General features: G+C 42.2%; 1 protein-coding gene across 4 annotated transcripts; it reads right to left on the bottom strand.

Annotated features, from left to right (window-relative positions):
* Nucleotides 1-1,269: 1,269 nt before the first annotated feature.
* Nucleotides 1,270-22,552, bottom strand: med23 (mediator complex subunit 23). 4 transcript variants are annotated; one of them, XM_074614812.1, is made up of 31 exons: nt 22,371-22,552; nt 21,109-21,140; nt 20,000-20,087; nt 19,783-19,907; nt 18,651-18,762; nt 18,293-18,391; nt 18,084-18,185; nt 17,904-17,973; nt 16,629-16,741; nt 16,372-16,467; nt 15,566-15,583; nt 11,222-11,428; nt 10,404-10,547; nt 10,033-10,178; nt 9,628-9,873; nt 9,344-9,486; nt 8,848-9,022; nt 8,425-8,588; nt 8,120-8,244; nt 7,816-8,021; nt 7,181-7,361; nt 6,921-7,091; nt 6,569-6,785; nt 5,575-5,684; nt 5,335-5,461; nt 4,827-4,992; nt 4,637-4,709; nt 4,338-4,552; nt 4,109-4,229; nt 3,188-3,319; nt 1,270-1,636 (listed from the first exon to the last, which is right to left on the bottom strand). In XM_074614812.1, exons 1-31 carry the CDS (start codon nt 22,419-22,421, stop codon nt 1,421-1,423), a joined length of 4,191 nt encoding a protein of 1,396 aa, XP_074470913.1. In that variant the 5' UTR covers nt 22,422-22,552; the 3' UTR covers nt 1,270-1,420. The 4 variants fall into 4 exon arrangements, with proteins under 4 accessions (XP_074470913.1, XP_074470914.1, XP_074470915.1 ...); XM_074614813.1 differs by having other exon boundaries at nt 11,222-11,425; XM_074614814.1 differs by lacking the exon at nt 15,566-15,583.
* Nucleotides 22,553-22,968: the final 416 nt, after the last annotated feature.

Raw genomic sequence — 22,968 nt, 5'->3', positions numbered from 1 at the left:
CCTCTGGCAGAAAGACAATCCAATGGGGCCACTAGGGTCTGAAACGTCTCTCTCACTGCTCCAGTCATAAAAGGTAGACTGAAGGCAACCGTAAATGTCTGACTCCCCCTACTGGTGTCAAGCTACTGTGTTATTGTATATCACAGCAGCTTAACTCAGTGTTCTCTGAGTGTGAGAGATGAGTGGTTAGCCGGCTAGGCAACACGAACAAAATAGCATTTTGAAAACGAGCCAACAAAAGACAACCGTGTTTAAAAATATACATAGATTTAGGGTTGATTAATTCAAAGACGGGACAGGTGCTTTGCAAAATGTGAACATGGAATGACGAAGACTGTGCAGAAAATATATGAAATCGTGTGGAATGATTAAACATCCATTGAAAAAAAACAACATACATTATCCTGGGACTCGTTCGCCGTCGATTCACTAGTGGACACACTAGTGGTAGAAAGAAGCATCAATAAAAAACTGAACCCAGATTACCAAAATCTTTTTTTATTGAACTGATAATTATGTACAATATAAAAATTGACTACAAACAGAGCCATGGTATTAACAAGAAATGTATCTTTGTGACACTCCTGAAAGCAGCAGATACACAGAGCTGAGCTGCCGGTTACTGTGCGGGTTAATAGAGATGCCTGTTCTCAGAATTCACTACATGTTTTGCTAGAGATCCTTCATTTCCGAGATAAATAAATCAGTACCTCTGACTTTTGTCAAAGTGATTCATTATGAAATCTGGGATTTTTCACTTTGGGACAAGTGGAGAACTGAAAACTCAGAAACAAAATGTTTAGGTCTGCGATGTGGTTAGGGCTGTGCAATTAATCAAATTTCAAACGCGATTTTTGGCTTCCAACGATTACGAAAACAAGATAATCGACATAAAACGATTATTGTGGCGCATTCCGTTTCGCAATGACGCTCTTGTTCTCTCTCGTGTTATAAATCCAGCGCTCCTCTTTCCTTTACAACGGTGTGCTTTCAGGAATGACCGCTCTGTGTGGGAGGATTCCCTCGTGCGCTGGCTGGCCCTTGCCGGGTGTATGTCCCCCGTAGTGGTGCGGCGCTACCGGCTCTAAGTCGACTTGGACACAGTTTTGAGATCTGGGGTATGACACCTGCGCAGTGTAACTGGAGCTGCAGTCGTGCGCTGCTATTGGCTCAATTGCAGCGAGTGCAGATCGGATTTTACTGCGCATGTGTTGTATCCTAAAGATATGACGGGTGACATCTCCTCTTTTCATCCTCTAATGAAATACCCTAAATGCATGTTTCCAAAATCGATGTGTAAAATAATCGTGATCTTAGTATTGACCAAAGTAATCGTAATCGTTTTTGCCATAGTCGAGCAGCCCTAGATTTGGTTATGTTTGTAAAAGTCCATAGTGATTGTACCTGTGTTTGTGTTCATCTACATAGGTGTGTGTGCGTGCTGTGTGGAGGGCGAGGAGACGGCGACAGAGGACAATAACAGTGCGGAGGCGGGGGGCTGAGGGGTGGAGGAGGAGGCGGAGGAAGCGGAGACAGCGGCGGCAGCTGATGACGAAGTCTCCGTCAGGCTGCTGTGTGTGACGAAGCGCAGTCGCAGCTTCATGGCCGGACGCAAAGTCATGATGATTTTCTCCACCTGGAGAGAAAGAGGAAAAGATGGAGAACAGACATGAATACACAGATGTAGACAGATTGATTACCGCGTCAAAATGTATCACATGCGGACAACATCAATACCCGTAGTATGTGGCAGGGCATCCAGGCTGTCACAAACTACAAGGGAGACAAGTATACTGACACCAACCCTCCCAGACACACTTGATGCTTTTTACGCCCGCTTTGACAACCCCCCATCTGGACACTTCACCAGCACTACCATGCGGCTCAGGGGAGAGCGTACTACAGGTGACAGACGCACAGGTTCTCAGGGCTCTGCAGCAGCTTAACACCCAAAAGGCAACAGGGAGTGTCACTTAGAGTTTTGAAAGCTTGTGCTGCTGAGCTGCCAGAGGTGTATACAGACACTTTTAACACTCAGTCATTGTACTGGTTCCCAAAAAGCCACATACGACCTGCATGAACAACTTCCGTCCAGTGGTGCTCACATCCGTCGCCATGAAGTACCTAGAAAAACTGGCCCTGCCCTAGACTCTTTTCCCTCTACACTCACGACTGCCAGTCTACCCATAAACTCAAGCTACATTTTCAAATTCGCAGATGAGACAATCGCCTATGGGGAGGAAAACAGTCTTGTCCTCAACACTGACAAGACCAAGGAGCTAATCCTGGATTTCAGCAAGAAAAAGCTCCAACTGTGCAACCTCTGTGGATTAACGGTGCTGACACCTCAGCCACTGTCAAGAAGGCACAGCTACGGCTATATTTCATCATGTCCCTGAAGAAAGCTGGAAGCCTGAGCTGTCAGTGTCTTCCCTAAGGCCCACAGAGGTCTTGTGGAGAGCGTCCTCATCAGTGGTATAACTTGTGTGGAAACACAACACTAAAGGAGAGGGAAAGCTCTCCAGAGGACTAGTAAAACAGCAGAGAGGATCATAAGAACACAGCTCTCCTCCATAGACACTGTTTAAGTGGAGAAGCTCCAGACACCCGCTACGACACCATCAACCAGAGCATCAGAGCAAAAAGGAAGCACTTTCTATTTATTATAAAGTGCATATTTTATTGTGTTTATCATATTTCAGAGAGCCGCACAAGAATTCCAAAGCCCTTGTACACTGTACCTGAGCAAATGGCAAATAAACGTTTTGAATCTTCCATTATGTAACATCACAGTTTGAATCGCGTCGCCCAAAATATAACACCTATAGCTCGAGTTAAGACTGTTCTAAGTGTTCAATGGCGGCTTTGTCTATTAAATTAATTACTTGAAAAGTTAATTAAAGTACACTTGTCTAAGCCTCGAGCTACAACAGAGCTACAGTTTCATCTCCTCTAATTAACTCTGGTGTCAGGTCTGGACACTAGCGGGGAGCTGTCTTGCTGCACAGGAGGTGACAGATTCAAGCTAAAAATGGAAAAGGAGAACACATGATTGTCTCCTGAGGAGCTGCTAGTTCACAGATGTGACTTTAGTTGAAGTCTGGGTGACGAAGGTCTCCAATCATCTCCAGTCGTTTTTACTTTTTTGTTGAATTGAAAAAAAACACAAAATAAAAAACACACTCACCTGCTCCTTCACGCTGTCTCCAGTGTACATGTATTTAATGTGATAGAGGAAGTCACAGATTGGGTCCATGTAGCTGAGATGCTGGCACTGTTGGTCCACCGCCTGCAGCATCTCGTAGAAGGCCACGCCAATCTGAAACGCACAAATATAAGGATATATCAAAAAGAAAAACTAACGTTAAAGGGAACCTTACTGTGCATCGTTTTTATGGGTTTTAATTAGGGCTGTCAATCAATTAAAATATTAAATCGCAATTAATCGCACATTTTGTATCTGTTCAAAATGTCGAGCAATTAATACTCTTATCAGCATGGGAGTGGGCAAATATGCTGCTTTATGCAAATGTATGTATATATTTATTATTGGAAATCAATTAACACAAAACAATGACACATATTGTCCAGAAACCCTCACAGGTACTGCATTTAGCATCAGAAATATGCTCAACTCATAACATGGCAAACTGCAGCCCAACAGGCAACAACAGCTGTCAGTGTGTCAGTGTGCTGACTTGACTATGACTTGCCCCAAACTGCATGTGATTATCATAAAGTGGGCATGTCTGTAAAGGGGAGACTCGTGGGTACCCATAGAACCCATTTACATTCACACATCTTGAGATCAGAGGTCAAGGGACCCCTTTGAAAATGGCCATGGCAGTTTTTCCTTGCTGAAATTTAGCACAAGTTTGGAGCGTTATTTAACCTCCTTGGTTACAAGCTAGTATGAAGGTTGGTAGCAATGGATTCATTAGGTTTTCTGGTTTCATATGATACCAGTATCTTCACTTCAATGCGTTAAAGAAATAAGTGCCGTTACAACAAATTTGCGTTAACGCATTATTATTGCGTTAACTTTGACAGCCTTAGTTTTAATCATAATTATTGCTCTCGTCATCTATGATTAGACGTTTGTGTGTACCTCCAACATGCATCGTGTCCTCTCCTGCTGGAAGCGCTGCAGGAACGGCCCCACCAGGTGATACACGTAGAGTAACTGGAACTCTGTCTGGACGACGGGCTTCAGCGTCTCCGACAGGAATCTACAGACACAAATGGCAACCACGAATGATGTGTGTGGGCTAAAGAGCATAAAGAAGGATGAGAGGGTCGGTAGTAATAAGACCGAGACTTGAGGAAGACTTCCTTACTTGGGAATCAGAGACAGCTGTCCGATGGATGAGTGATGCCACACGGCGTGTGCTAACGCTAACACGTAGCTGCAGTTCATTTCGCTGTAGCTCTGGTGGCAGGCTGTGAAGTCCAGCAAGGCGAAGGGATAACCCGCCCACTCCGTCTCCGAGGTCAGCGCCGGAGAGCCGATCACAGACACGATGCGGTCGTGGAGGACGATCCAGTAGGGCTCCTGGAAGAAGAGGGGAGATGGTGAACAAACTCTGTGTGAATTCATCAAATAGTTAAGGACTGTGATGAGTGGTTTTTTTCTTACAGGAAGTGCGGTTATCACAAGTCCAATGGCATTCATCCAAGCTGTGATGTTCTCTCTGGGAACCAGGGGTTGGCTGGAAGGTGAAAGAAAACATCAATCATTCACATCCAACTCAAAATAACCTTTATCGTTACAAAAAAGACGTAATTTTCATCAGTCGGAGCCATTAACTGCCTAAAAGCTAATGTACCTCTTCAACACGACATTGAGCAGAGCGTTGCCGACGTCTTTTCCCGGCACGGCCAAAGCCATCAGCTCCACGCAGGTGACGTGCAGGGCGTGGGCGGCGGGGTTGGGGAACTCATTGAACCTCCAGTCACAGGTGGGGAAGGGACCGGGTGACTTGCCAGCCATGGGTGAGAGAGAGTTAGGGAGGATAAAACTCGCAGTGGCATGAACGTGTGATGTGACCCTGTATTAATTACATGCTTATAGTCTCTGTCTACCAATCCATGAGACACTCCAAACAGCCACTTCCATCTTATTTTCTTTTTGTTTTAACAGCTACATTGGCTGCAATAAAATGACCTGAGATTCAATTAAAAGTACTTTCTATCTGTCCTCAAAGAGGCATGAAGGTAAATGTATTATTCAGGTGCCCCAGAGGCCCCATGATGTTTATTAGTCAGTATCAGGGTCAAGTTAGAGAGAACAGTGATGGATCCATCTACCAACAGGGGGAGATTAATGAAGGATATTGTCCACCAGGCGTCCGATCAGCTTGCAGTAGTAGGTGTCGTCAGGGATCCACACGTTGTCCTCTCTGGCGTTCATGCCAAACTTCAGATAGGTTTCACTAAGGCACCATCCTGGGGTACGGTTGTCCTACAAAAAATGCCACACAGATGTATGGTTTTAATCAATAATACACCTTACAAGATGTTACATAATGAGGTATTGTCTTGTGTGTGTGTCTTCCTTCATCTCCCTCTGCTCACCTTCAGTGAAGACATGATGGCGTGCACCAGTTTTCTCTTCAGGTTGGTTCGGTCTCTCAGATGTCGCTCGTAGTAGTGGAGTGTGTTGTACAGGTAGGTGACTGGGCGGTCTGCACACAAACACAGCAGAAAATACACATCAGTGTGCAAAAAAACCCGATGGTCTGAATATTTCATTCCCATCCCAGGAGATGGCCCTTCTTTCCCTTTTTTCCATCCATGTAATTTACTGCTATTGCTCTTTTTCCTCATTCTAAACCTGCTTTGTCTTTCATCCACACAGTCTTCTTACATTTAAGTAGGGCTGTCAATTGATCACAATATTTAATCGCATGATTGTCCATAGTTAATCATGATTAATCGCAAATTATTTCACATTTTTTATCTGTTCAAAATGTACCTTAAAGGGAGATTTGTCAAGAATTTAATACTCTTATCAACATGGGAGTGGACAAATATGCACGTTTTATGCAAATGTGTGTATATATTTATTATTGGAAGTCAGTTAACACAAAACAATGACAAATATTGTCCAGAAACCCTCACAGGTACTGCATTTAGCATTAAAAATATGCTCAAATCATAACATGGCAAACTCAAGGCCAACAGGCAACAACAGCTGTCAGTGTGCATGTGATTATCATAAAGTGGGCATGTATGCAAAGGGGAGACTCGTGGGTACCCAAAGAACCCATTTTCATTCACATATCTTGAGGTCAGAGGTCAAGGGACCCCTTTGAAAATGGCCATGACTGGCCTATATCCTCCTTCGCGACAAGCTAGTATGACAGAGTTTGTACCAATGGATTCCTTAGGTTTTCTAGTTTTACATGATGCCAGTATCTTCTTCTAGCTTTAAAACTGAGCCCGTTACAAACTCTGAGAGATCGATTGTGTTAATGCATTAAAGAAATTAGTGGCGTTAAAACAAATTTGCGTGAACGCCTTATCGCGTTACCTTTGACAGCCCTACTTTTAAGACAACCTTACTCACCGTGGAACTTGTACAGCCCTCCCAGATGGTCCAGCAGCGTTTCCAGAGACTTGGAAACAGGAAGAAGCTCTAGGAAGCGGTGGATGACGATGTCAAAGACGGGCAGGAAGCGCAGGCACACGTTGCCAAAGTAGATGGGCAGGTACTGAGGCTGGAGTTGCATGGGAGGGTTGACTTGGTCCGCAAGTCCCTCAAAGTACAGCTTCTCTGGGTATTTCTGGTAAAGGAACAACAAACACTGTTGACTTCAGACCTGGGTTTCTCTCTTCATTTTACTGTTTTATGCTGATCTGAATCAGATGGATCTTCTGTGGTGAGGATGTGACATTACTTTTTTAACAGTTTTGGGTACCTTGTGGTAGCTCATGTGCTTGTTGTGCCAGTCACTCTGCAGCCAGTGCTCAGGAGCGTTCTCCTTGACAAAATCGTTGACTCGGTTCCTGAAGTCGTTGGGCTTCAACAGCAGCAGCTGGATTATAAAGTAGCAAACCTGAGCCTCGTTGCCCTCGTGGCTACGCATCGCCTGGACGCAGAGGAGAAGAGAAGTGAGACACACAGACCTTTGTCATATAGTGTATATATATATTTCTTTATATGAAAATGTCTCCTCACCAGACACAGAATGAGTCTGTCCAGGGTGACGATGTTGTATTTCCAGACCATGTCGTTGAGTATTTCGATGCACTTGTTGAGCTGCTGTCCGCCGGCCGACGTGGAGAACTCGTAGACGAGGAAGTCGGCAAACGTTCGCACGTGAGCCACCAGTGCACGAGCCCCGATACGCTCCAAGACCCTGAGGGACACAAAATGAGGCTGCAGTCAACTCATCATCCCAATACAACGAACTCCCGCTGGATCAATTAGCCACAGATGTTGTTTGGAGACTTGGGAACGTCCCCCCCCTCCTCGGGCCAATTAGTGTACAAAATGCCAGAACATCAGTGGTGAGGTGCAGCGTTACCACATGCTTCATCAAAACACACTCTGTGGTGACACTGAATGTAACACGTGGGAAAAAAAGTGATGGGAACTTGCACTGTGCTATGTATTTGTAATTAATTTAAGTCAATTTACAGAGATTTGCTTTTAATTTCACATTTTAATATATTTTTTTTGTTGGTTAATAAATAAAAAAATCACAAAGTACACTTTTCAATGTGTGTGCCTGTGACTGTATATAATAAATACATATTTGTGTGGATTCTGTGAAAGTGTATCTGTAGAGACACAAAATAATGACTCCAAACCTGAAGCCTATCTGGTTAATGTGGTCCGTCTCCAGCAGCATCTTCCACAGCAGACAGAGGAACAGTGGGGGTGAGCCCTGCATGGAGAAGTGAGTAATGATGTCGTTCTCGTTGGCCATGGATTTCCACTTCCTGTACTCCTCTTCCACGTTCTTCTTCAGGTTGAATCGAGACTCCTGAGGAACATTGTTCTGTTTGAAGAACGCCTGAGAGGAAGAGAGAGAGAGGTGGGAGTCATTACAAAATGATTAATGCATCAGAGATTATATAAAACTGGATTCATGCTTAAGTGATCATAGTGCACCTGTAGTGGAGCAGGGAAGCAGGACAGTGTGTGTGAGGCCCAGTTATGAGGCGTGAAGTTCATGATTGTCTGGAGGATGTCTTTACACCAAGTCCCATGGATGGAGTCGGACCCTGTGAAAAAATCTACACACAAACGCAAAGCAGGTTATTTAAAAATATATATATGGAAAACAGGGTCAATTACATTTACAGGTATGGTAAGGAGGGAAAGACACAAACCAACAAAAGAAAAATACAGAGAGAGCAGCAAATAGACCTCAAGAAAGCAAAGATCTAAAGAGGTAAATGTAGAGTAAGCGCTACCTGTGACGTGTGTGGCTCTGGCCAGAGTGAGGATCAAGGCCCGGTTCAGCTCTTCAGACTCCGCTGACAGAACCGTCTTTGGGTCGTTGAGGAAGCGGGTGAACTGGGGCTGAACCTCTGAACTCCCCAAAGCTGTGATCAACCGCAGAGCTGTGCTCTCAACACTGGGGACAGAGACACAAAGACAGCAAGATAGATGACAAGAGAGAGAGACTATTATCATTCTTGTGATTCTGCTTTTGTATTTTCTAAACTATCTTCAGTGGAGGTGGGAACAATGAAAACAACACATGTACAATGTTATTAGGGATGTCAATCAATTCAAATATTTAATTGCAATTAATCAAATGATTGTTCATAGTTAATCGTGATTAATCGCACATTTTGTATCTGTTCAAAATGTAGAATATATGTTCACATTACCACAGATGCAGCTGGTTCTGGTTGGTCTGGGGCACAGCAGCCAGACTGTGAAGATGACTCAGCAGCTGGACTCGGTAGTGCGGCTGGATGTGGTGCATCCTGTAGCTGAACATCTCCAGTAATGTGTGCAGGATTCCCCAAGCGTGAGACTTAAATACGTTAGGCAGCAACTGGCCTGAACAGACAGAGGGATTATTATTAATATGTATTCAAATTGCGTCTGCTGGCGTGGAGAGACAAATTTGTGTTAAACACAAATGATCTGAGCCAGTCTGCTCAAAATGCAGCAAGGTGGACGAGCAGTGAAGACTGAATATAAATCGGACTAGGACATGCTGGAAGAGTGATAACGCTCTGTACTGTGACAGTCAACGATTATCCTTCAGGGAACATAAAGATGAGATACTGAAGTGAGGTACGCAAATTACACTTTCTGCATCTGAAGTTAACAACTTTTCACAACGCAGCTGTGAATTCAAATGTTTCTGTAACTTACTGATGAATCCTTTGATGCCCAGCGACTCGATCTCCATGTAGACCAGCAGTCTGCTGTATGTTTCTACCAGCGCGGGTGCCAGGGCGTTGCTGGATTTGGCTTGGGCCAACTTTATTACCCGAGTGGCGATACTGTGGATCAGACTGGAGGCAGGCAGGAGAGGGACAAAGAGACAGTTAAATGCATTTTAATAAATTATCTGTGTAGCTCTCTGTACAATTCACCATCTATCCATCTTAAAATCATACATTTTTTTCATCTGTACATCCTTCGCTTTCCCTTACCTCATCTTTGCATGCACTGTGAGTGAATCCAGCAGGTTCATGGGCAGCGGGGTGACAGACCCTGACGCCATACAGTTGGTGCCGGGTAGGTTGATCCTCATAGATCCGTTTCCGTAGATGGTCTCTACCAGGACGCCCATCGGCAGAGTGAAGCACTCCGAGTTGGTGCTGTAGGCGTTACACAGCAGAGCGATCTTGTAGTCGGACATGCAGAGAGTCTTGTTACGCAGCGACTGCTGGAGAAACCTAACAGACAGGAGGGAAGGAGGGAAGCAGGAACGTGATATATATGTTTGCTAGGGTTATATTTAACTATTACCTAGGTAAAGTATTTTGGTGTACACTTGAGGTATTTATTGATGTAAAGCACATCATTTCAAGGTCCAGTATCTTAAAGATACGTACTCATGGTGTAGTTTCAGAGAGTGTGGTATGGGTATCTGTAGTTTGGAGTTGTCGTTCTGGGCTTTGCGGTTGAGGTGGATCCAGATGCAGGTCATGGCAAAAGAATGAGTCGACTGAGGCTTGTTAATGTCTGGAACTGGGATGCACTGGAGGGGGAGAGAAAACACAGATTAGTCTGATGGTACTGCCTATGAAGTGGTTACATATAGAACAAATTGCAATCACTAGCACTACCACTTCTACTACTGCTACCACAACTTCTACCACGACTTTTACCACGACTGCTGCACTGCAGCCAACAAAAACACTCAAATCGGGCACTGGTAATAATGATTGCAGTAAACAAAAATCATTTCTTGGCAGATGTGTACCTCTTTTTCTGGGTAAAGCAGGTCAAAGAGCTTCATGACAGGCAGGAAGTCGGCTAAGGCGTTCTTCTGAATGCTTCCTGATATGAACTGCAGCAAGACCCACATCAGGTGGTCTCTCCCTTTAATGAGTCCTCTGCATGCAAGCTATAGAGAGGGAAAGACAAGAACACGGGTCACATCAGTTGATACCCGTTTTATCAATTAAACACCCACTCTTGAATACTTTTGTATTTGCCTTGTAAATTTTGCTTCATTTAGTTTTTACCTACATTTCTCAGGAGCCACAAAGACCAGAGAGCTGGTATTAACTTGCTGGCAGAGGCTTATACATTTGTCTTTAATGGATCCCGACATTATGTTTTTGAAATGTATGTTCTTAAGCTGAATTCCAGTTGCTTGATTTCCTATTAGCAGTTACCGTTTGTGGATGTGATATTCAAATTCTCCTGCCTTTAAGGCAAAGGCTAAACAATGGCTGCTAGATGGTATTACCTTATAGAATGAGGATGTCTTAAATGTCTTGTAAAATGTCTTATGATTCTTAGTTTTTTTTTATGTTTTATTTCTTATTTCATTGCATATTGAGCTAAAGTCATGCAGTTGTTATCTTCTATATGATGTCTTTTTGTAGGTGTCTGTGATACTTTTCACTTGTTTGCTTTCTGACCAAAACATTTTATTCCATGACAAAGTTTATTATGTTGTATTTTATAAATACATGTAAGAATACTGTCAATAAATCAAATCAAGCCAAAATCCAATTACCCATTATTAGGATGGTTAACTCTTCCTCCCTCTGCTATCTCCCCTCCTCTTACCTTTTGATGTAACGACAGCACCATGTGAGGGAAGCTTGCAAACTGAAACAACACAAAGAAGATGAGCTGGGAGGAGAGGTGCTGCCACAGCAGCTGGCTAGTTCCTCCGATGTCGGCGTCAAAGTGCTCCTCGGTCTCGGAGCGCTCCATGGCGTACACTACGAGGTCCACCAGCTGCTCCTCCAGCACTGGGCAACGCTGCTTCTGCTGACGGGGGAGGACGGGAGTGTTAAAGGATAAAGGAAATAGTGGGCAGGAGAGAGAGGAAGTTAAACAGAGAGAGGGAGAGTAAGGTGTCCGAGGACAGAAAGAGACAGAAGAGAAAAAGGGGTGAGAGAGACGTGAAAAGACAGAGGGAAAGGAAGGGAGAAGAAAGACAGACAGAGGGAGGGAGAGAATGTGGGAGACACCATCGTTAAATTACTTTACATACACAACATCTTCATGTTATAATAGATGCTCCAACAATTGTTAGACATTGACTTATAAAACCTTTTCCCATCCCTTCTTCCATGCAGGACGGCATCTCCTTCCTGCCTCTGTCAGCTGGGTAAACTTTACTGTGGCCCCTTTTCCACATTTACCTTTATCCCCAAATGTTCTGGTAATTTTCCTGTGATGTTATTATATAGGAACAGCTGCTAAACTTAAGTGTCCACATGGCTCCAGTAATTTGCCAAGTTGTAATTTGGACCCAGTAAGAGTTTTGTCAAATCTCCTGCTACAGCTCCAGTGCACGCAAAAGGTTGCAGCAATCTTACGTGAAGGTTTTACGTGGAGTGAACCAATCACAAAAGAAGGTTTGTGTGCTTGTGGGTAGCACACGGCAGTCAATTAGCACTGAACTCACAAGCTAATCCGGACAAGTAAATATAAACATGGACATTTTGAGAAGGTAATTGGTTTTTAGAACATCCTGCCAAAGGACTGCAGTTGATAATTAGCAGCTAACATCGCCACACTTGCATGTTGATTAATGTGCATGGCCCGTATCAATAAAGGAAATTAGATTAAAATTATGTAAATACTGTTAATGTAAACATACTGTAACAAAAGTAAAACTGAGCTTGACCAGAAGTAGCTTGCCTTACACTGGACATGGCACCATTAAACCAATAATGGATTGAAGCATTGGGCTATCCACAGAACTGAAATGCTGAGTTGCATGAAAAACATTCTTAGTACCCGACATTAAGGACATAATTTCATGCCAAAACAAGACACTGGTCTTGTCATTTGTTAAATTTTTCAAAGATCTGGAAATATTAAAAACTACTAATATTTAGGGTTGTAAGAAAATATCAATACACATGAGTATCGTGATAGTATTTTGTTCAATGCTGTATCGATTCTCCTTGCATGCAGTATAAATCTTTTATTTTTGCCTATTCTAAATTGGTGTATTTCTGGGTGTGTATACTATGACAGTTTTCCTAAAAAAATAAATAAATAAATTGCAATATATCACCCTGCTTACAGTATCGCAGTAAATTGCAATATATTGAATCGTCCTGTATCATGATTTGTATCGTATCGCCAGATTTTTGCAAATACACAGCCCTACTAGTACTGACATTGTCCTATTAACCCCAGGGTGGGCACCTTAACTTCACCCACCAGACAGGCAGAAGGAGTGTGGATCTCTGCAGTGGCTACCACTGTAGGTCTTAACACAGCCTTTTCTCACACAACTGGGATACAACATAGCAAGGAACTAAACGGCACAGCACAGAGCAGCACAATATGACACAGAACAGCACCAAACCAAACAGTGCAACACGTTCCTGCATGCAGGCTATCGGGTTTGGGAAGGTTCAAGGTGGGGAGGTGGTGTGATTGGGAGGAAGAAGAGGAGCTGTGAGGCTGCTGACCGTCACTTCTCTTCCTCTGTCACCAAACACACACGCACGCACGCACGCACATGCTCACACAGGAAGAGAGAGGGCAAGAGAAAATCAAAGAAAAAGAGAGAGAAAGAGAGAAAGATCCACAGGCATATCTTCTGTCTACTGTACAGAGAAATCAGCCCAATGGCTTACCAAGTTACATCCCAAAGCCAGTGTCCTAGCAACAGTAAAACCATACCAGTGGCTGGTCTATAATCCACTTCCTCTACAAACATACCAGGCTCAACCAATGGCAAACGGATGTGTATCTACATGTCAAGGTAACTGTCTCTCAACCCACGTTTTTCCCAATAGGTATCTATCTGCCACTGATAGTGATCACAAATGGTTAACTGTTAAACTAAGTTAGCAATTCAGACTCTGTGTTTTGAAGTGTCATACTGTTTGCTAAAGGGATCACTGACCATCGTGGGTTGAAATGCTGCTCTCAGTAGTCTTTTCTGTCAATTTCATCTAGCTTATGTAGGGCTGCAACTAACAATTTTCATTGTCGATTAATCTGTTGATTATTTTCTAGATTAATCAATTTAGTTGTTTGGTCTTTAAAACGTCAGAAAATGGTGATAAATGTCGATCAGTATTTCCCAAAGCCCTCATCAGTCATTTTGATCATTTAGTGATCGGCATATAAAAGTCTAGTTTAAAACACATGAGCAGGGAAGCTGTTGCTTGTAGTTCAATATGCACTGCAGCTCAGTACCGTTAATCAAGAATGTAAAACTACGATGGACAAGGTACAAACTGGAGGAAAAATAAAATAAAAATCAACCACGCGTCAACCAATGAACATCACACAACACAGGTCGGAGTTCACTCGTCCACTCAGACAGCCAATCAGAATCACTCATCAGCCGACCTGGGCAAAACACTGATCAAAACACTAAAAACTAAAAATGAGCGTAGGGAGCACACACTTTGTCATGTCTTCTATTTTTTTTTTAAGCTGCCTATGCACATGCAATTGAAATTTGTATGCTGCTATCCCAGTGAACTTAATAATTACAAAAAATATCACTCCATCTCTAAACTGGAAAGTCAAGAGGTACTCTTTGGAGAATACATACGTTTATAAAGGAATGGAAAGTGAAGTTAGCAGAGCATGAACGTTACCAATTATAAGCTCCACTCATTTAAGAAGCCTTTATCATTTTCGCAAAAGCAATTAATTGACTGGACGCCACAAGTTGCATAGGAATACGGTTCACTAATATACTGCAGCATCAAAGCATCAATTAGTTAGCTTAGACTGGAAGTAGAAGACATGACAATGAGAAAATCATTAAGATCCACCAACTCTCAATGCCTACCTAAAAAATAAATACATTGATCATGATAAATTGACCTGATGTAGCAGTAGAGCTGGTCTTCCTGTTATTACTTGAATTGCAAAGCATAATAAACTATATCGTGGTACGAGTCAAGACCACTATTTAGTCTAAATAGGGTAGTTTTGCCCAGGTCAGACCAACAGGAAGCAGCATGAGGTCAGACACGAGAGGACCTCGCTAACAACAGGCAAGGACCAGACTACATTCACACATGCAGTGCAGCAGGACTTGAAATGTCAACAGCAGGGTTTGAATCAGAAATACTTAATGTCAGCTTTTTAGCTGGAACCACAGACACGGCTGGAACTAAAAACACTGTTTTCTGGTGACCAAAACTCCACTGCAGAGTCTTTAACTGTCTCAGTCTGGAATAAAAATCTGTATGATGAGCGTCAGTTAGCTCAGTTGACTTGAAATTAAGTCAACTGAGAAATTAAATCTTAAATGATCGATGTATGGAAATTGGGCTGCAGCACGGCAAATATACATAAGAATATAGGGAATGATATAGAAAAATACTAAAGGATAGATGAGAGAATATTAAACATTACAATAAACAATTCCAATGTTGCAAAAACATTACTGAGTATAAATTTAAGCAGTAAAACATTGACAGAGCTGACTTACTATTCCTGCTCTATGAGCATTTGTGGTGACCAGTAATTAATGATTTATTTTCCCTTTACAAAAGCCTGCACTATTATAATAAGACAGGAATTGTATTTTGGGAGGGATTACTTATTTTGCTCAGAATATTGTCTAATATATAAATACTGATTATCAGAAACACTACTCTATTAATTGAACAAGCAATCCATGGTTGATGATCCATAAACATCGATCAACCTGCTGCTGCTTTATGTACCTGCCCAGTATATATTTGGCCACATCTGTCTCTTTCTACTGAGTATCTCTCTATGAAGCCCTGCTGTGACCATCTCAAGCTCTGTAGCATTTCTCTCCACTCCATCTCAAGTTTTCTTCTTTTTTTTATTTGTCCAGTTTCCCATTTCTATGACATCAGCGTGCCTAAAAAAAAAAAAGCTAAGCGTCCAATGGGCTGGTTAGTTGGTAGGTCGGGGTGACCAGGAAGAGGAACAACGACATACCTGGGCAATGTTCAGAGTCTAGAGAGCGCATGGCAAGAGAGATAGACAAACACAACACACAACCAGAGGACAAAAGAGAGAGAAACAAAGGAAGAAGGAGAAAGAAACAAGAGAGGGGAAAAAAGGAGAGACAGAGAGAGAGAAAGTGGTGACTAAGGAGCTAGGTTGTTCACTGTCCGTTCAGCACAGTTAGCGTCAACTCAGCCAATTCAAACAGACACACTGGATTCTGGGTTATTTGTTCATATTCAAAATATGAGGGGAAAAAAAAATCAGAGCTCTGGTCAGTGTTGATTATTGCTTTGTGTTAGCAGCGGCAACAGTCTGAGAGCTGGTCAAACTGTGTCTATGGTGCTCAGTGAGCTGGGCTGAGTTGAAACTGCATGAAACCAACAGGGAAAACTAACACCAGTGCATTATGGGTCAAGCTCACTGCATTGGCTTGCTTTTTACATATGGTCTTACATAGCTGTGTTACCAGGGCAACAAGGGAGGAGAGGGGTGTCAAAAGAGAAAAAGGTGGGGAGGAAATTAAAAAGGGGAAAAAGAAAGGAAACAAACAGAAAGAGCAGAAGAAGAGGAATAAGTCAAGGAGAAAAAAAGAACAACAGACGAGGAGCAGAAGAGAGGAAAAAAAGAAGGAGAACAAGGAAGTAGGAGGAAGAAGGGAGCAGAGCTCTGAGTGGGGTGGCCAAAATTAAAAAGAAAGGGGAGAGTCGATAAAGATAGTCAAAGGAAAAGTGAGGGCAGGTGGAGGGCCTGGTATAGAAGCAACAAAGCAGAAGTAGAAGAAAAGGTTGTCATACCTGCTTGTTGAGTCCTAACATGTTGCACACCATTTCTCTTGAATATGGCTGTTCTAAAACGTAGCGCAGCAAGCCCGTCTGCGGCTCAAACAGGTCCTACACACAAAAAACATACAATTCATTACTGCTTATGTGTACCTGTGTGTGTGTGTGTGTGTGTGTGTGTGTGTGTGTGTGTGTGTGTGTGTGTGTGTATGTGTGTGTGTGTGTGTGTGTGTGTGTGTAAATGCTTGTGTGGTGCTATGTTAATATGATACCTTGTCAAATGGCAGTATGCCTCTCAGAGGGAAGCGGAGAGTAGTGGGGTCTAATTTCCAGGAGTTACAGATGGCTCCGCTGTTATTCACCACTGGTAACAAGCTGCACCGACCTGCGGACACATTCACACATGGAATGACTAAACAGGCGCACTACTGCACATACATCGCATGAGTTGCATTATGTACTTCACTCAAAGACTATAAGGGGCTATGACCGCCAAAGAGTTTTTTTCCTGGGGCCAGCGTATTTTTTTTGCTTTGAAATGGGAACGCTGCATATTTACGCTATGGTAAAAACGCCAGCAGCAGGAGGAGGCGCCGAGCGTCTATTCTGCGCCGATCGCAGCACGTTTGGAGTTTTTTTTTTCAGGTTGCCGACAGTTGAAAAATGTTCACCTTTGGGTAAAACGCTGCACTCGTCACTGTCACATTTTACCCTGCCGTCCAATCACAGTGGAGGAAGGGGGGGACAAATAGCCTTCCACAAAGGCGTGATCAAACGTTTTTTATTATTATAAGTATGTTGTGGTCTTATTGTATATGTTATGCTCTTGTTTTTACTGTGGACTTTATGTTGACCACTGGACCAAACTAATTTCCCCATGTGGGATAATAAAGTTGATCTAAATCTGAACCGATCGTACTCCCCGAGATGTATGCTCGCCCACAAAATCTCATGAACCCACATAGATCGGCAGGTCCGTCCTCTCTCCCTACATGCTCCAGCTTTCCCTTCATCCAGAGCAAGGGCCAGAGAAACTACTCTAGCTTGTGCCGACATGTTTACTTCAGTAGATATTCGGTATCATAGCAACCAGATGAAACCAAAGCGTCTACGATGAAAAATCGCTGCGCCTCCAAAGCGCTCTCAAGTGCTCCCAACTTAGCATTTACAGAAGAGCGCCTGGTGTTTTCAGCTGGGGAAAAAAACACTTTGGTGGACCCCTAAGTCATAAATCTGTGGCATGCAATGTGGCATACAAGTAAGTGTTGAGTTAGCCACAGAGTGCTCAATAGAAACCACCTAAATCTCTATTTGTGTCTCTTTATAGTTGTACATAATCAGCTTTTCCCTCCTTTATATCATATTCAACTTTTTCACCTTTAGTTCATATTCTGGTTTCAAAAAGGAATGGACTTCGTTAAAGCTTCGGCAAAGCATGAAGAAGAGTTTGCCAAAAACAAGAACCCTTGAGAACAACAAAACTAAAAAAACTTGATATCTTTTTGATCAATATTTTGGGGGTGTGGGTGTGTATTTGTGTCTCTTACCACAGATAGAGTTGATTCTGGCTGTGGGTCTGAAACTGTTCTCAAAGTCTGATATCGAACTGCCTAAAAGCTACAAAAGAGAGACCGAATGAAAGAGAGAAAATAAAATAGAAACATTTGTTAGATACACATGACAAAGCTGCACACATACACACACGTACACAAGAAACTCACACTTACCCAGTGTGATAGCTGTCCCTCTGGATACAGTTTTCTGATTTCTGCGATGGCAAAGTAGGCTGGCAGTAGGCAGGCATTTCTGTCTAGGATGTACTCCACCACCTGGAGTACACACAGAGTAAGAAATTAAAGCAATAGATTTGAGAAGTTTTCAGATAATTATTCAAACAAGTGAAAATTAGAAAGAAATCACAAATAAGTGAAAGAACCTCTCTGGCGGCCAGAAGCTGTTGGACTATAGCTGAGCTGACAGTGATGGGAATGGATTGAATTTTATCCAGGACAGCTTTCAACAGGTCTCGAACACCCTGAAACAAACACATTTTACATGAAAACATATCCTGTGATGGAAGATTTCAACTTCAACAACTGTCTGTTAAGAAAAGATGACAAACGCGTTAGTCAGAGTACTGTAGACCACAAGAGGATGTTATTTATTTTATTTAATTTGTATTCATTTTAAGAGCTTCTTATGATTGAGATTGTTGATGAATTGTCTCAGCTGTACTTATGTGTGTGTGTGTGTGTGTGTGTGTGTGTGTGTGTGTGTGTGTGTGTGTGTGAGACCTTGTAGTCCACCCCTCCAATGATCTTGCGAATCAGTTTGAAAGTCAACGCCCACAGCTGAGTCCTCTCCCATTCCAAACTGTCCGAGCTTATCAGAGCTACACACACCATCCTTCGGACAGACAAAGAGATTCATCAGATGGGCGATTAAGACAAATAACTGACATAATAGATAAGAGACAGTGCACATAATGTGTTTGTGATATGTCACAGCTTTAAACAGATTAACATGTTAATGAAACTTTATGTATCATATAAATGAAAAGTAATACTTTCAATTATGGTATTATTATAAACCATATGGATGATTAATCTATTCTAATTATATTTTAAGGCAAGAGCTGACAGTGATATTGCAGCCTATAAAAAATAAATAAAGCATAAGCAAATTAACTGGATAACACGGGACTCTGTCAAGCCCAGACTGTAAATTCATGCATGCTGTAGGCCTTTGTAAGTGTGTATAGCCCCGTTTCCACCAAGAAGTTCCTGGTAACTTAAGTCCAGGGACTACTTTTCATGGAACTAAAGCCGGCTTTCCACCAAAAGTTCCTGGGACTTTTTAGTCCCCATCACTACTTTTAAGGAACTAAAAGGTTCCTTCAGCCCACTGTTGTCTATGTTTCCACCGCAGTCTAAAGACCTGTGAAGATTACTCTCTGTCTTTATTTTAATGAGTCAGGAGGCCAGCAGCAGAGCCTAACTTTACTTTCAAGTTTATCAAACAAAGAGAAATGCTCTAAAATGGCCCTAAATCGAAACTAGAGTACTTCCTTGTTTATGAATGAAGCAGTACACGAGTTCAAGCCGTTGAAGCAGTGGTGCTGTGTGTGCGTTTCACCAATCAGCAACGGTCATCCCTGCAAACTCAACCCCGAAAGTTCATGTAGTTTCCGAAAGTACTACCCCTCGACCAGGGCCATTTTTGTGGGTAAAAAGGCCCCGGAAAATGTCCCCGGAACTTAATGTAGACCCTGGTCCCTGCGGGCGAAATGCAATGAGTTCCTCAAAATGTTCCTAGTTCAGGGGGAAGTTCCTATGGTGGAAATGGGGCTTATGAGTGTGCGTGTGCGTGTGTGTGTGTGTGTGTGTGTGTGTGTGTGTGTGTGTGTGTGTGTGAGTGTGTGTGTACCTGGGAGGTAACAGACTGGTCTCCACAGCCATTGCTAAACAGTCGTGAAGGAAGGAAATCCTTTTGGGACTGTGCTGGCTGTGTATAAACCGCACTATCCACTGCACGCACTGTTCATGAGACTCCTGCAGAAAGACATGGAGGGAATTGAAGACATCCAGCCGATCATTCATTAATTCATGTGCAAGCACGTATCTGTCTCTGTGTGATTAGACACCTGTGGTAGTGTCCCCCAGTATTGTCTGAAGGCTCCCAGACAACTGATCAGTTTGGTCCGCTCATCCTCTGGAGTGTCCATGAACATCCTAAAACACAACACAACTGATATTTTAGCCTGCAGAATTTCATTTTACAATCACACTTTAACATATTCGGTTTTGTTTTTTCTGCTAAGCCATAAAGTATGTAACAAATCAACATTACACCTTCTACTGTACAACTAGTCAGACCTGAGGCCTGTACTACGAAGCAGGATTTGGAGTTAGCGAGGTAACTTCAGGTTTAACCCTTCAGGGTTTTCAGTCCTACGATGGTGGTTCACTTCTTACTGGGTAAATCGCCATGGTAACTTATGCTGACACTTAACCTGCTCTGGAGCAGTGATAAGAGGTCAATTTGTATAAAAGCATCGCCTACTGACCGATCGTATGATCACACAAATACAAAGAGGTTTAAGTCATAATCCATGCTAAAAACAACACAGTTTAAACTGACATATGCAGAAAGGACAGCTGGTTTTATGCTGTCGGGGACGCAGCTGAAAGAAGGCTGGAATAGTCACACATGCCACCTCATTACCATAGGGCATAATGAAGTGTGATCTACTCCATTCTATTCTGAAAGCTTTTTATAATATCAACGCCCCATTTAGACAACTATATCTGACTTTCGAGTATTCCGTTAAATTAATAAATCTGTTAATTTACGCATTCACACATCTGCATTTTTTTTCTTTTGCCAGCTGTCCTTCCTACATTTGGCAGCTTCAACTGTGTTAATTTTAGTCTGGAATATGTGTTTAACTTCTTCGTATTTGTCTAATATTATAGTTTGCTCTTGGTTTGTAAAATGTGCCGCTCTGCTGACAGTAGACTTATCCATGTTTGTGATTGGTCAGATGCTGCAAACACCATCTCTTTTATGTAAACTCGCTCATGGCCCGATTGAGAAACCCTGGGTTAATTTACTGAGTTGATAACCACCGTCGTTAGTGGGATCACGTTAGGGTTAGTCACCCTGGGTATGTTGAACTCGCTTCAAAGCACAGGCCTCTGCTTTAACCACACAATAACAAAACAACAGGAAATGTGAGCGGAGCCATCTTACCCAGCAAAGGCCTCTTCTATCATCTCAGTTTTCTGAGGAGAGGAGGAGGAAAATTAAATTGAGAAAATATTATGTGGGAGGAAATAAAACATTTTATTTTCTTAAATCCCTCTTCTGTTGTTTGATCTAACAGCTTTCCACTTCTTTCTTAATAATAGTAATCACAATAACGGTCTTCTCTGTTGCCTCAGTACACACAGACGTCAGGTGTCAGAATTTGCTAAACCTGATATTGGTAGAGATTAAGGTGAGTATATGTTATTCAGACATAGCTGTAAATCCTACTTTCTTTGTCTAACTTTAGTGTCCTGTTGTACTGCAGCACAGCCTGGCTCAATAGTATATCTGTAAAACTTAAAACTAAACTAAAATCTGTGCGAAGATCATTGGCCAACCTGTGAAAGAGCCTCCTTTTAAGCAGCTCACAACAAGAGTATGCTCAGACTTGCCAACAGCATCTCTTCTGATCCCTTACATGTTTTAAATGGTGAATATCAACTTCTGCCCTCCAAGAAGCGATTCAGAGTCCCTACATTTAACCTGCATCAGGCTAAAGAAAGCTTTTGTCCTTCAGTCCATCCTGTTGCTATATAATAATCAATGTGCTGCTAAAGACATGTAAATCCAGAGGACAGATGGTCATTTTGTAATGGGTTATGTATGAATAATTGTGGTGTGTTTAGTTTTTTGTCTGATGGGTCTTACTTGTCTGTCTGTCTATGGTAACAGTGTGTCTATTGTATGTGTACTTTCTCTCAAACTGAGCTAACTATGGATACAAAATGAATTTCAGTGCAAAATTATTGTATTTCCTCTCTCTCAATGCTTCTTATCACTGCCATATGGTAATTAACCCAAAGACAAACTTGTACTTTTGAAGCAACGTCATTACTATTAAAGTCACAAAACATTCCCCAATTATAAAAGTAGGTAATCCATAACTATGAGGTACATTGTAAACGTGAATATGCAAGTATGCTTATTAGAAACAAGTGCAATGAGTGAATAAAGTCCACAATGCAGAAAGTGTAAAAGCATCCAGTTGTTTTGAAATGTTACATTAGAAAAGGTTTCAATGTTTGATGTTCATAAATGTATGTTTATCTATATAATGCAGCTGTGTTTAGCTCTCTAGCGTTATCTGTGTTGTTGTTGTTGTTAGTTATTCATCTGCAGTTTCAGGAGTGAACATATAAAGGAAGCGGCTAATGCTACATGCTAACTAACTGACTATCTGATGTTAATAAATGTAAATAAATTACCACAACATCCTCAAAGATGCTCTGCAGCTGCGTCTCCATCGACAGCGCCATGTTTGCATCAAAAAAGTGACACTTTTTTAGCGAAACATCACAAAAATGAATCAGTTTCTCCTTCCAGGAGGCGCAGACGATGCTAGCAACAAGCTAAATGCTACAACGCGCCGCGAGACGTGCAACCTCATAAACAATCCGGAGACACAAGCTGCACAGTTCCGCTTCATTTTGTTTATCATGATGTGGAGCATAAACCCCAATTCCTCTGTAATTATAAATGATAGACTTCACTAATGTACCATACTGCTTACAGTCGTTATGTCTTTTTTTAAATCTATATTTGGTTAAGTATGTCCTACTTACTACTCAGGTGTAATTCATACTGTGCAATATCATTTTCCACTTGTGCAATTGTGTTAATAGTCTGTTTATTGTCAAAACTGTATATACTGCTCCTTTTTTTTTTTATACTTCCTTCTATTTAAATGGTTCATATTTTGTTACACTTTGTTTAGCTCTTTTTTTTACTGTGTTAGCTGATGCATCTTGTTTTTGCACTATCCCCTTTGCTGCTGTACACTGCAAATTTCCCCACTGCGGGACT

Source organism: Sebastes fasciatus, chromosome 18 (assembly GCF_043250625.1).
Source record: "Sebastes fasciatus isolate fSebFas1 chromosome 18, fSebFas1.pri, whole genome shotgun sequence".
In the NCBI taxonomy this organism is placed as follows: Eukaryota; Metazoa; Chordata; class Actinopteri; order Perciformes; family Sebastidae; genus Sebastes; species Sebastes fasciatus.
The sequence above is the reverse complement of the archived record's forward strand: the minus strand, read 5'-3'. Positions and strand labels throughout refer to the sequence as shown.